The 13158-nt window shown below is 45.2% G+C and overlaps 1 protein-coding gene across 1 annotated transcript in view; it reads right to left on the reverse strand.

Moving 5' to 3' along the window:
- The window catches only part of PLEKHG4 (pleckstrin homology and RhoGEF domain containing G4), a 117822-nt gene that overhangs the window by 31314 nt on the left and 73350 nt on the right, over nucleotides 1-13158 (reverse strand). The window contains exons 5-9 of the mRNA XM_063141521.1: nucleotides 7182-7305; nucleotides 4649-4742; nucleotides 3308-3394; nucleotides 1291-1407; nucleotides 162-260 (exon numbers count right to left, since the gene is read on the reverse strand). Coding sequence (XP_062997591.1) covers nucleotides 162-260; nucleotides 1291-1407; nucleotides 3308-3394; nucleotides 4649-4742; nucleotides 7182-7305 — 521 coding nt within the window. The remainder of the gene's footprint in view (nucleotides 1-161; nucleotides 261-1290; nucleotides 1408-3307; nucleotides 3395-4648; nucleotides 4743-7181; nucleotides 7306-13158) is intronic.

Genomic DNA, 13158 nt, shown 5'->3' on the forward strand with positions numbered 1-13158 from the left:
TAAATAAATAAATATAAAATCCCTGGGGCTCCGGGTCCATTCTTGTCTCCTTAACACCTGAAGCAGCCAGCCTTCACATCTGACTGCAGACTGTGCACAGCAACCCAATTTTTCTTAAAACTGGAGATACTTTGCAAAGAGATGGGGAAGGGGAGACTCACCTCCGCTTTGTCTGGCCATCTGCTGGACTCCACTGCTTGGATGGCCCCCTCGAGGAACACGCAGGCACCTCGGCATCCCTGCAGCAAGTGCTCCAGACGCTGCAAGGTCAGCACAATGGCACAGTGTTGAACAGCAACCAAGGAACAGCACAGGAACCAAGAAAGCTGCCTTAGACCAAGTCAGATCTCTGGAGTCCATCTAGCCCACTATAGCCAACACAGACCAGCGGCAATGGCTCTCCCTCCCTCCCTCCCTCCAGAGAATCAGGCAGGATTCTTTACCCAGACCTGTGTGGAGAAGCTGGGGATTGAACCTGGGACCTTGGGTGTGCAAAGCAAGGACTCTGCCACTGAGCTACAGCCACCTCCCTTGGGACTCCCAAGCCAAGCAGCTTTTGCCTGGGTTAGGACAGCAGCTATTGGCAGGTCCCCAGGGGCTCTCTGGGTGAGTGCAAAGCTGCTTACAGCATCAGGGGGCTGTCTGCATGGCGCAGGGTTGGCGCCACCTCCCACCTCAACCCCGCACTTTCCCTCTCCTGGAGCGGCAGTGGATAATCCCGATACCAAGGAGGGAGTGCAGGGCTTCTGGGCAGCCACCCTACTTTTTCGGGAAGCACCGCAGTGGCTGTGCCCCTGTGCCTGCGTTGTCTAACTGATGGGGTGCAGTTCCACAGCCACCGCACGACTTTCCCCGTGTGTAGACAGCCCCCTTGTATGGATTTAATTTTCTAAAAGAATTCATTTTTGCCCTCATAGTTGTGGACAAGCACATGAAACCGTGCACAAAGTGGAGCTGCCAAGGGCTGGGAGTTGCTTCAACCACAGTTATACTACACACACATCTCTGTACCTCCTCACACTGTGCGCCCCCAATACCCTTCCCTTGGCCAATGCTCCAAAATTAGGAGAAAAACAATCACATTTCTGCTCCCAGACTCTTATGCTTTCCAAATCAGATGGAGCATAACATTAAAAACAACAACAATGTATCCATGCTTCCCTAGTTGGAGTCATTATCTCAAACCACTATTTGGGCTTCCTGGACTCAGCGTCTGGGATTTTTAACAGTGGGATTCTGGACCCCTCCAGAGCAGCATTTTCAGGGCCATCAAGTGTAAATCTCACTCACCATCCGAAAGCGCAGCCAGTCCTGATGGCAATAGGGAACAGACCCGTCAAATTCCAGGGGTAGCTGCATGTTCTCGATATGCTTGTGGAGAGACTTCATGGAGGTGAGAACTTCACACTGAGAAGGAAGAGGAGAAGGGAACGTTTGTGTCAGGGGGGAGGAAAAGGCCTGTGGTGTCCTTTCATCCCAGCCACATTTTCACATGACAGATGAGTGCAGCTCTCGCACAACGGATTAGTTGCCTCAACTACCAATCTTGTGTACTCTTCTGGATAGCATCTACTGCAGCACACAAACTGGCACTGTGACAAGGAGCGCTAAGCCGGGGTGGTCACCCAGCAATGCCAAGACCACCACAACATTCCTGCTTTGTTTCATGCACAGATCTTTTCCAGCTCTGCTTCCTGGAACCCAAGAAATTGACAGACAGAAACAAAAGAGGCAGGACCTTTTCCTAAGGCGCTTGTTGTCTAAATGCCAACAGCTGAGGAGCGAACTGGAGGAGGGAGCGAGAAAGGCCAGGTTAACGAGACAAATGTGAACAAATACAGTTCCATCTTAGCTCTGCTTCTATTGGGGATGCAAAGTTAAAGAAACGTGCCCATAATTAGCATTTATAGCTCCTCCTTCCACTCCCAGGGTTTTAGCCAAGCCCATGTGCTCAAACTCCAAGCTGTGAGAGAAGCTGCCGTGTGACCTTGACCATGTGTAGCAGCCCTGATCCGGCTTTGAGGAGCAAAGAGGAAAACACCATGTAGCCCAGTAAAGCACCTCAGTGCAACCAGGGGAGCTGAGAGAAAATGAAAGGGTGCCTGCCTGGAACTGCAGCACTTTTGAGTGGTCACCTGGACAGCCACCAGGGATGACTGATGCTGGGAATTCTGTTTTATTTAAGCCAGTCAAGATTTTGCAGTGTTTCCGTTCCCATAAGCAGAAGCAGACTGTAGGGTTCCCCCCTCCCCTTGATACTGGAAAAGTTCATTTTTTATTTTTTGCATCCATTAAATTAATATGTACATTTTACATACATTTACAAAATAGCGTTTGGAGACAATGAAACTGACAAGGATTTTTACAATGGGAATATATAGTGGATAGGTGGATGTGCACAAGTCCACCAATGTAATTATTTTTAAAAAAATTACCACTCCATTTGTGCAAATTTAAAGACTCGAGGGAAAATCTTTGCTGTTTTTATCCCTACACCTGAGAGACTGGTGACATTTTTTACAGGCCCAAGTCATGTCAAATTTAAATCAAGCACAAGAGAGTCAGATTGTCACTATTCAAGAAAACAAAGCTATGGAAATTAACAGGCATATAACTGCTTTGTAATTTGTAACAAAGAAATTCAAATCTGCAGCAAGGTAACACTCTTCACTCTGAATCATTTATACAAACCAAAACCATGACAAGCATGAACTTGATCTGACATAAAGCTGCTCTGTTAGCATGCTTTGTCCTAAAATAGCCATCCACACAAATGACAGAAGAAATTTCACCCCACTGAAAGACACAGAGAGGCCGTTTCTACACCTGCATTTTTTCCAGGGAACATCCCGGGATCATCCCTGTGCATGCAAATGACACACAGGGGATCCCGGGAGCAGGCAGGGACGATCCCTCCATTTTCCTGGGATAATCCTTAGGTGTAGAAAGGGTCAGAGACAACTCTGCCCAACATGTTTTCCAAGGTATCCCTGCACTTGGTTTAGGAAGCTGCAGAAAACAGAAAGAAAGAAATTTGAAATCCCTACTACATACAAATTTCATCCAGATTGATTGGAACCTATGACCTAAGGAGGTTGTGGGCTCTCCCACACTAGAGGCCTTCAAGAGGCAGCTGGACAGCCATTTGTCAGGTATGTTTTAAGGTGGATTCCTGCATTGAGCATTAGAGGGGCCCCTTCCAACTCTACGATTCTATGATTGTTAAACACAGAACTGCAGAAAAAGTCAGGTCTGAATAATTGGAGAGGTTAAAACTGAAGTGTTGAGAGGTGAGGATATCTCATACCTGCACAGAAGGCAATTTCTCCATCCGGAAGGTGAAATCTTTCTCCACGAGTAGTAGGGCTCCATGGATACAGTGAGGGACAGTGTCCTGCAATGGAAAGAACGGTTTCTAGAGCCCCACAGCTGGCATTGGTGCTGGTCAAAAGTCCTGTGTTGAGTGCAGCTAAATCAGGATCTCTTCTGGACAATCAAGTTCAACCACAGCTTTTAAAGCTCAACTAAAAACTTTTCTTTTTCCTAAAGCTTTTAAAACTTGATGTTGTGCAGACTTCTACTGTTACTTTCTACTGTTAGTTTTTCCCTACCCTGTGCCTGCTTACCCTACCCTGTACCTGTTTGCATTCTCTTCCCCTCCTTATTGTTTTACTATGATTTTATTAGATTGTAAGCCTATGCGGCAGGGTCTTGCTATTTACTGTTTTACTCTGTACAGCACCATGTACATTGATGGTGCTATATAAATAAATAATAATAATAATAATAATAATAATAACAAGAGTCTGCTGGTTCTCCTTACTTACAACCCCCACTCCACCTCGCCGTTTTTAAAAGAGACGGACAAATGTGAAAAGCCACAAGGTGACTGAAGGCTGTTGTCTAATCAGGCCTATGTAAGGATCTCTCTGTGTGTGAAAGGATCTGTGTGTAGGTGAAACGGCTCCTGGAAAAAACTACCAGCAGCCACTCTTTTTTGTGCATTTTTTACACCTATTCACAGCATTGCAAATAAACTGTAAGTGAAGAACGACAGACTTGGAATGATCTGGGGATGGGATGCAAATTAACTAAGGGATGTATTTTATTTGCAGTGATTTGGATGGGAAGCTTGTTGGCAGACTTTGTCTTCTGGGAAATTTAAATAAATCCTAGTAATTATTTCAAAGTGTGCATACATTATAAGTTAACATAGGCCCATTTTATGTAAATTTGTGTCTATATCTTTTAAGTGCCTTGCAGTGCCCCTGCCCCCTTCATTGCCCCCCTTGGGTGTTGGGAATAGACCAATGGTGGCCCCTCCCTCATAAAACCCCTTCCCCAGCTACACACAGGCAGTTCATCTGTGTAACTTGGGGAGGGGGAGCCTGCTCCCTCTGGGGGCCAAGACCGCCCCCCTGCGCCACCTTGCGCTGCTGGCACCCCACGGCTGAGGGACATCACACAGGCATGGGGGCCAAGATTGAAATGCTGGACGCCACTGCAGAGAGCAGGGGAGGCAGCGGAGAGAAGCAAAGGCTCGGCAGGATGGCCAAGTGGGCTCAGTGTGCCCCACCTCCTGCTTGGCTCCCCTTGGTCCCTGGGGAGGGGAGGAAGAGGGCAGAGGAGTCGGCAGCCATGGTCTCACCTGTAGGATGGCGAAAGCTTTGAAGAGAGCTGGGACTGGAGAGCATCGCCGGGCATCTATCAGAATGGTTAGGCCCAAAGCCTGGCACTCGGGCCTGAAAGTCAAGAAATTAGAAGAGGAAACTTCAATCGCTGGAACCCCACCCAAACTGCTCCGGAGGGACCATCTCCAACAGCCTCGCTGCCGCTGCCTTCAGCAAGCCAACCCTCTGCCCTTACGTCTCAAGGCACACTGTGCCTCCCTGCAGCTTCCTATCCTCACCTGCACATTTATGGGGCCTACATCCTCATGGCATCCATGCCAGGCCTGCCCTATAGCTTAGCCCCAAGCAGTACAATGGGGCCTTCTCTTCATTTCTCCGATTCTGAAGGGCTGCCCAAGGCATCCAGCTTGACCTGTACAGTGAGCCCCGGCACCTGCTGACAGATTTGGGGCAGGCAGGCAGCTTTGACACAGAGCTTCGTCACACCTACGCTTTGAGTCCGCAGTTTCCCCCTCCATTTCCTTAGCAAGTCGAGCGCTAGGCACTTTCACGTCTGTGCACTGTTGCGCTCTTTTAGCTCATGTATCTTTTCACCTGTATCGCTACTGTGCCAGCGAAATCTCCCGCCCCACCCCCTATGTTGTCCTTCCCCCTGTTGTTAATTTTAAAAATATTTTTATACTTTTTTTATTTCTGTGCAAATACAATAGTAGGGCAACCTGAAACTGCACAATTATGGAAGAACAATACACTATGCTTTCCCCTAAGATCATATTAAACAATGTAAGTGAAGAGAAAGTATTACAATTAGTTTTTGGAGAACTCTGTGGACAATGTTGGGATGGCAAAGGGAAGCTGACATTGTTCTAGTCAGGAAACCTAGACATGCCTACTCAGGAGTAAGAACCATAGCGTTGAATGGACTGACTCTGGGCACGGGCGGCGGCATGCCTGGCCTCACTCACCTCTTCCACGGGGTGTTTGGGTGCCCTCTCTCCCTCTTCCTTCACGGTTGAGCAGTTCAGCAGAGAACCGCCCTGCTCTCCTCTTTTGTCAGCGAGAGCACCCTTTGACAGCCCCCCCCAACAAAAAACAGGATGGTCCGATATAACACAAGGACAGCAATACACAGGATGGAGAAGGGGCTTTATTGCACACGGAGGGGGGAAAGCGTACTTTCCCCGCTCCAAAGTAAGACGGAAAAGAGGGGAAGAGGTGAGATGAGAGCAGGACAAGGACGATGTCACGTGAGTACCGTGCTACAAAAGCACATATCAGGCATGGCGAGAGTGCGATAAATCGCTGGTGTGATGGAGCTCATTGTCGGGGCACAGAAAGGCACAAGGGACTTTTACCCTTTAACCAAATACAGCTGGGACTTCCTTGTGATTGCCTCCTGCTGCACCCCCAAGGTTTCAAAGTCTGCCACAACTCTTACATGTATTTATTGAAAGCTATTTCTGTCCTACTCTTTCTGCTTAAAGCAAACACAACAGCACAGGAAACAATATAACAATGTATCAGAATGGCAGTATCTGAAATGCTCTGGGGCAGTTCGGATAGGCACGATGAAGACAATGTGTTCAAGAACAAGCGAGATGCTGCTGTGCACAAGATACCCATCCTCTGAAGGGGAAAAGCCTTCAGCATGGTGGCCCCCCTCCTATGGGATTCCCTGCCTCTGGAGGTCAGGCAGGAGCCAATTTTGTATTCTTTTCTGCGCCTCCTGAAAACATCATTATTCCAGGAAGCCTTTCCTTAATGACCAGCCACGGTTCACTGTACATTTTGCTTCTTTTAAAATCTATTTTAAAGTGTTTTATTCTGTTTTTATTTTATTTTATCTTGTACACCGCTCTGAAATTTTCAATGGGGAGCGGTGTATAAGTATTGTAAATAAATAAATAAATAAATAAATAATAAACACGAAACCCAGCCTTCCCCACAGGCTTCACGATCTGAAATCACGGGATCTCTGAACATGGGCTGGGCTTGCCGCTAAATGTGTAAGTGCACCTGACTCCATGGAAACATCTCCGGCTGGGCTGGGCTGGGAGCAAGGCTTGCTCACACACACACACACACACACACACACACACACACTGCTGCAGATGGCCAAGAGCCAGCCACCACTCTACCAGACCCTGTTCATTCCCCCCCAAACACACACAGAGCCACCCCCACGCTGCAACCAGGCTTTTAAGGCTTTTAAAAGACGAGTGTAGTGGAGGTGGGGTGTTCCCAGTGCTGGGGAAGGGGAGACATAGACCCTCCTTCCCCAAGCAACACCCACACACCCCTTTGTCACCCTCCAAGATCTAACCTTCAGAGACCTATTCCAGCACCAGCACAGAACACTTCCCACAACATTTTAAAACTGGTCCTATGGAAACCTTCCTTCAGACAGCAGTACTAGTAGTGATGCAATGGAGCATGAACGCAATCCTGCAGTCCTTGCTAACTAGAAGGTTTGCTGATGCTTCACTTTTGTGGCAATATCTCTACCTGATCAAGTCGCTCCCCTCCCCCTCCCCACACCATCCCACCAACCTGAGGATGCTGCGCAGGTACAGGAGGAGGCGCGTCAGCTCGCTGGCATTGCAGTGTGGGTTCAGCCAAGCGGTGTTCCTCATTGTGACGATGATCACGGCCCGCCCATATTTGTCTCTGGTGCCTGAGAATAAGGATTCAGTTTAGTTGGCTAAGTGGCAAGAATGATGAGTCAGCTCTCACTGCACACAGGATGTGCCAGGGAAATGCTGTCCGTTCCATGGACCGTAATCCAGGACAGGTCATGTATAGGCAGAAACACTGATTTTGCTCTGGTCAAATGCTCTGAGGCTCAGCTCCTAACGCTTCCAGTAAAGATTAAACCAGTGGACTTCGCTTTGTTTTAGGACCATTTTTTGTTGTCAACCCAAATGCTGATCCAAAAGGGAAGCCTCCAAAGATGTCATAAGGGTGTCTTCTTATGACATGACGGCTCTCTTCTTACAGGGAGAGGGCCCTGTGTGCAGTGAATCTGTGCAGCCATGAACGGAAAGCCTGGTTCCTCAGACTGAGCTAGATTACCCCCACTGACTGCATAAACAGCAAGTTGTAGAGGTGCCCTATCAATCAACAACTGTAACATCGACAGACTATATAAAGAGGGCATGTGAAATCTATGACATAGAAGATAAGCCCGTTGCTATTATGTCTTGGAATATAGCAGGGTGGAAGAGTGAAGAGTAAAGTTCACGACTATGACATTATTTCATTTTTATCCAAATACCCAGTGCTAGCTTTACAAGAAACATGGCTTTTAGCTAAGGATAAGCTAATAGTTCCAGGTTTTCAAACATGGGTTAACCCTGCATGGAAACTAAATGAGAAAGGTAGAGTCATAGGCGGTTTAGCTAATTTGGCCAAGGAAGATCTGGGATGGGAGGGTAGCTTGGTTATAGATAAGAACTTACTTGTGGTAAAATTTATGGCACAGGATTTGATGCTTATAGTTGTAAATGTATATATACCACCAATATCTTCCCAATACTATACACCTAATGCTTGGCTGCAGTTAGAATATTTTCTGGAAGAGTTGTATATAAGGTTCCCTAGTTCCCTACTTATACTGTTGGGTGATTTTAATGCTAGAATAGGAACATCAATGACAAAAGTCGCTGAGCAATGCGGAATCTTGGAAGATGATTCTTCCGATTTAAATTACTGGAAATCCCGGGATAAGAAAATAAACAATGCAAGGGTATACCTTTTCCAGTTAACATATAAGTTTGGACTGCTGATTGTAGGTAATAATGATAAAAACACTCCTTATCCCTACACTTATTTTTCTCAACGGGCAGGTAGTGTCCTCGATTATGTCTGTGTTCCCAGAAGAAGTGCCCATTTATTTTCTGGTATAACAGTAAACCCAAGGGAAGATAGTGACCATCAGCCCATAGCACTGAAAATAGCCGCTAAGTCCAATATGAGGAAAGCATCCCCTACAGATCATTGGTTAGCACAGAATCTGGAAATACAGGGGGAGAGGAGACTGAAATGGCAAATAGTTAAAGTAAATAAGCTCAAAGACTTCCAAAACTCAGCACTAGGCATATCTTTGCAAAATATAATCTTAGCTCCTGACTCCAATATAAAACTAGTATTGGAAGCATATCAGTCCTTATGTGATAGCATGAGGCCTCAATTAAAAACGGAAAGTTCAAACCAGCTAAAGCCCATGAAGTCATTATGGTTTGACAAAGAGTGCAACATACTAAGAAAGAAACTGAGGAGCCAGTTGCGGAGAGTGCATGCTGTAGCTGATCAGGAAGCACAAGACACAATGTTAAAACTCAGACACAACTACAAAAAACTAATTGCAGCAAAAAAATCGCAGTTCCAGAAATACATCTGGGCTGAGCTTGAAGCAGCAGCAACTTGAACAAACTCGGCCTATTTTTGGCATTTAGTTGGAGGTAGACTAAAAGAAGTAAAATATTCTTTTGACATCCCCATACCAGCTACAAAGTGGGAAAAATTCTACTCGGAGTTATTCAAAAACGGAAAAGACCCAAGGTCTGGAAGTAAATGGCTCCTGGCCCAGGACCCTAATCTCTTACCTTCGTGGCCCCCTGTATCTTCTCTTGAGATCAAATCACTCATCCAGACCTTGAAAAACAACAAGGCACCTCCCAAATTATTCAAGAATGACTTGGATTGGTGGGCCTCACTACTGTCTGGACTATTCACGCATATAAATCGCACAGGCTGTATTCCAAAGGGCTGGAATCTCAGTATAATTATTCCCATATTTAAAAAAGGAAACCAGCAGGATCCCAACAATTACAGGCCAATCAGTCTGATAGATATTCCTGCAAAAATTTATGCTAAGCACCTCTTACAAAAATTAGAGGACTGGGCAGAGGAAAATGCCATTTTTGCAGAAGAACAGTGTGGTTTCAGGAAACAACGATCTACCTTGGATAACCGCTTCACATTACAACACCTTATAACTAAGTACACAGCTAAGGGCGGACAGCTCTTTGCTGCCTTTATAGACTTAAGTGTTGCCTTTGATTCTATAAACAGGTGCCGCCTTTGGGAAAAACTGGCAAATACAAATATAGATCGGAGGCTCCTATTATTAATAAAAGCCCTCTATTCCGAAAACTATCTGAAGGTTAGAGCAGGCTCAAATTTTGTCCTTACTGATCATATCCTTTCACACAAGAGTGTGTGACAAGTTTGCATCCTAGCACCATTTCTTTTTAATTTTTATATTAATGACATAGTGGCATTTGTTCATAACCAGAGCTATCATATGCCCAAAATCTCAAAAAGAGCGGTAAACATTTTATTGTATGCTGACGACATGATTTTGCTTTCAGCATCCCAAGTGGGTTTGAGAAGACTCTTGAGACAGCTTAGTGCATACTGCAAAGAAAATGACCTATTTATTAACAATAACAAGTCCAAAGTAGTAGTATTTGGCAAAAAGAGAAAGTCCTACAGATGGTCTATTAATTCCAAGGTCTTAGAGCAGGTAAAACATTACTGTTACCTTGGTCTTAACTTCTCTGCATCTGGATCCTGGGCGTCACAAATCAAGAAAAATGAACTAAAAACAGTGGCCTCTTTACAATCTCTAAATAGACTGTTAAATTACAGTTACCCAGGCACATTATGCCCAATTTAAAAAATTTACAAAGCAAAAGTGATACCTTCGCTAATTTTTGGTGCAGAAATATGGGGCTTTGCAAACCTTTCAAAAATTGAAGGAGTTCAAAGTCGCTTCTTGCGTCTGATCCTGGGGGTCTCTAAGCATACTTAAGCAGAGCAGAATTGGGCACAGAAAAGATCTCTGGGTTGATATATGCAAGGATGGTAAACTACTGGTGTAGAGTAAGTAAATGCAGGTTGCTTACCTGTAACTGTAGTTCTTCGAGTGGTCATCTATGCATTCACACATATGGGCTTTGCGCCTGCGCAGAGACGAACCGGAACCTTCTATAGCTGAGTGGAACGTTTTTGGCGGGAACCCCTCCCCCACGCTACCGCGCATGTCCATGGGGTTCCCGCCCTTACCTCAGTTTACAGGAGTCCGACATTGTGCCCCCATAAACATGAGTGTAAATTAAATAAAGTACATTCCACATATAACTGTGTCATTTGTAAGTCTCACACCACCAAGTGGGGATGGTGGGTGGGTTGTGTGAATGCATAGATGACCACTCGAAGAACTACAGTTACAGGTAAGCAACCTGCATTTCTTCTTCGTGGTCTCTATGCATCACACATATGGGCGAGTAGCAAGCTGACATACCTTTAGAGGTGGGTTGGTGCATCATCTGAGGATCTCCGAGAGCACTGTCCTTCCAAACGAGCAGTCGTGCCTAGCACGGGTGTCCAAACTGTAGTGCCTAACAAACGTGGACGGAGTGGACCACGTTGCAGCTCTACAGACTTCTGTCAAGGGAACACCTCTGCTGAAGGCAACAGATGTTGTGACGGCTCTGGTAGAATGAGCTGTCACAGGTTTCACAAGCTCTAGTTTAGAGATAGAGTAGGCAAGTTCAATTGTCTCTACAATCCAGCGTGACAGTCGCTGGCATGAAACAGGGAGTCCCTTATAAGGCTCTCCATAACAAATAAACAATTGCTTTGTTTTCCTAAAACTCTCTGTCCTAGCCTTGTAAAAGGCAAGAGCTCTCCTTACATCAAGTGTATGTAAAGAAAACTCAACAGGTGTTGTTGGATTCGGAAAGAAAGCTGGTAGAGTGATATATTGGGACAGATGAAAGGTTGACACTACCTTAGGCAAGAAGGCAGGGTCTGTGCGTAACACATGTTAAGTATATGAAAAGAAATACTTGCTTAGTCATTAAAATTGTGTGTGTATGGCTATCTCAGGGTTAAACAGAGAAAGTCTATCTGTGGGCAATTACCTTGAGATAGAGGCTGTTCTGGGAACCTTGCCAAGATTCTAAGTTAGCCTCATCACAGCTGTATGTAATGTAGATAACAATTGTGTAGATGTGTATATAGTTTCTCACTTGTGTAAAATGGATCTGATCACTGCTTACTGATCACTGCTCTATGATCACTGCTCTCTGTGTATGCCTCAGTGTGCTGATCTGAACTGATCTGAATTGGACTGCACAGAAACCTGAAGGAAATAAACCAGCTCTGCTGTGTAAGACCTGTGTGATGTATGTTTGTTTCTGAGCACAAACAGAGTTCCAGAGAGAGAAAAGTTCTGGCAAAATAACCCAACAAAGGTTATGGGCCCAGTCCAGTCCAGGAAGTCTACGCCAGCCTAACCCAGGCAGAAGAACCAGAACTTGGTGGGAACGGTGCAGTATCAGAACCAGGAGTCTGCTAAAACAGAAAACTGTTGATGGAGGAAGACATCAAGCTAAAGCCAGTGCTGCAAAGTGAGGAAAAATCTCAGTCGGCTGACTCTGAGGAGGACTCTGAGCAGGAGGACGGTGAGATACCAATTCCTAAAGCAGAGGAAATGGCAGGAGCTAATATGTCTGGTTTGCATCAATTGTTGGAAAAGCTGAATGACTCTAACTATGCATTATGGTCTTACAAAATGCAAATGTATCTGATTCAGGCTGAACTGTGGTATGTAGTCACAGAGGATCCACCAAATAGAGCAGATCCACAGAATGCTAAATGGTTTAAGGACGATGCAAAAGCAATGGCAGTTATTGCATTAGCTGTGGAAGACTCTCAAATTTCCTTCATTCAGTTTTTGAATACATCAAAAGAGTGCTGGAATGCGCTACAAGCTGTATATCAAAGAGAAACAGCAGGCAGTAAAGTAATTCTAACCCGGAAACTGTATGGAATGAAGCTGAAACCAGGGGAGTCTATGTCAAATCATTTGAAAAGCATGAGAGAAATCTTCAATCAACTCAGGGCACGAGGGATGGAGTTTACAACTATACACCAAGTCTATGTGATTTTGTCAAGTCTTGATTCATCGTACGACGCGGTTGTCACCATGATGGAAAGTCAAGAGGAGAAAAATTTAACCCTCGAGTATGTAGCTGGAAAACTACTGGAAACCTATGAAAGAAGACAAGCTTCAAAACAACAGAGCCTTAAACATCCTGTGGCTGAATTTCAACTAAGCCATAAATCTTCTGATGTGGTGGCTGCATTAAAGGCAAGGAAATGCTTTAATTGTGGTTCCACAGAACATTTACGGCGGGATTGCAACAACAAGAAGAAGAAAAAGCAGTCAACAGCAAAGTGGAGAGAAGAGAACAACATGAATGAAGCTGAATCAACAAAGAAGTGTCTTCTAGCAAGAGTCAAAGAGACAATGAATCCTTGGTTTTTGGACTCTGGGGCTTCAATAAGTATGGCAAAAGACAAACTTTCATTTGTAACCTTGGAAACTTCTACTTCAGAGCAAAAGTGTGTTACCCTTGCAAATGGAACAAAAATCCAGATTTGTGGTGTGGGTAATGTATATTTTGATTGTCTGGGAGTTGAACTACAAAGTGTTTTATATGTACCAGAATTAGAA

This window comes from Elgaria multicarinata, chromosome 14 (assembly GCF_023053635.1).
Source record: "Elgaria multicarinata webbii isolate HBS135686 ecotype San Diego chromosome 14, rElgMul1.1.pri, whole genome shotgun sequence".
Taxonomy (NCBI): Eukaryota; Metazoa; Chordata; class Lepidosauria; order Squamata; family Anguidae; genus Elgaria; species Elgaria multicarinata.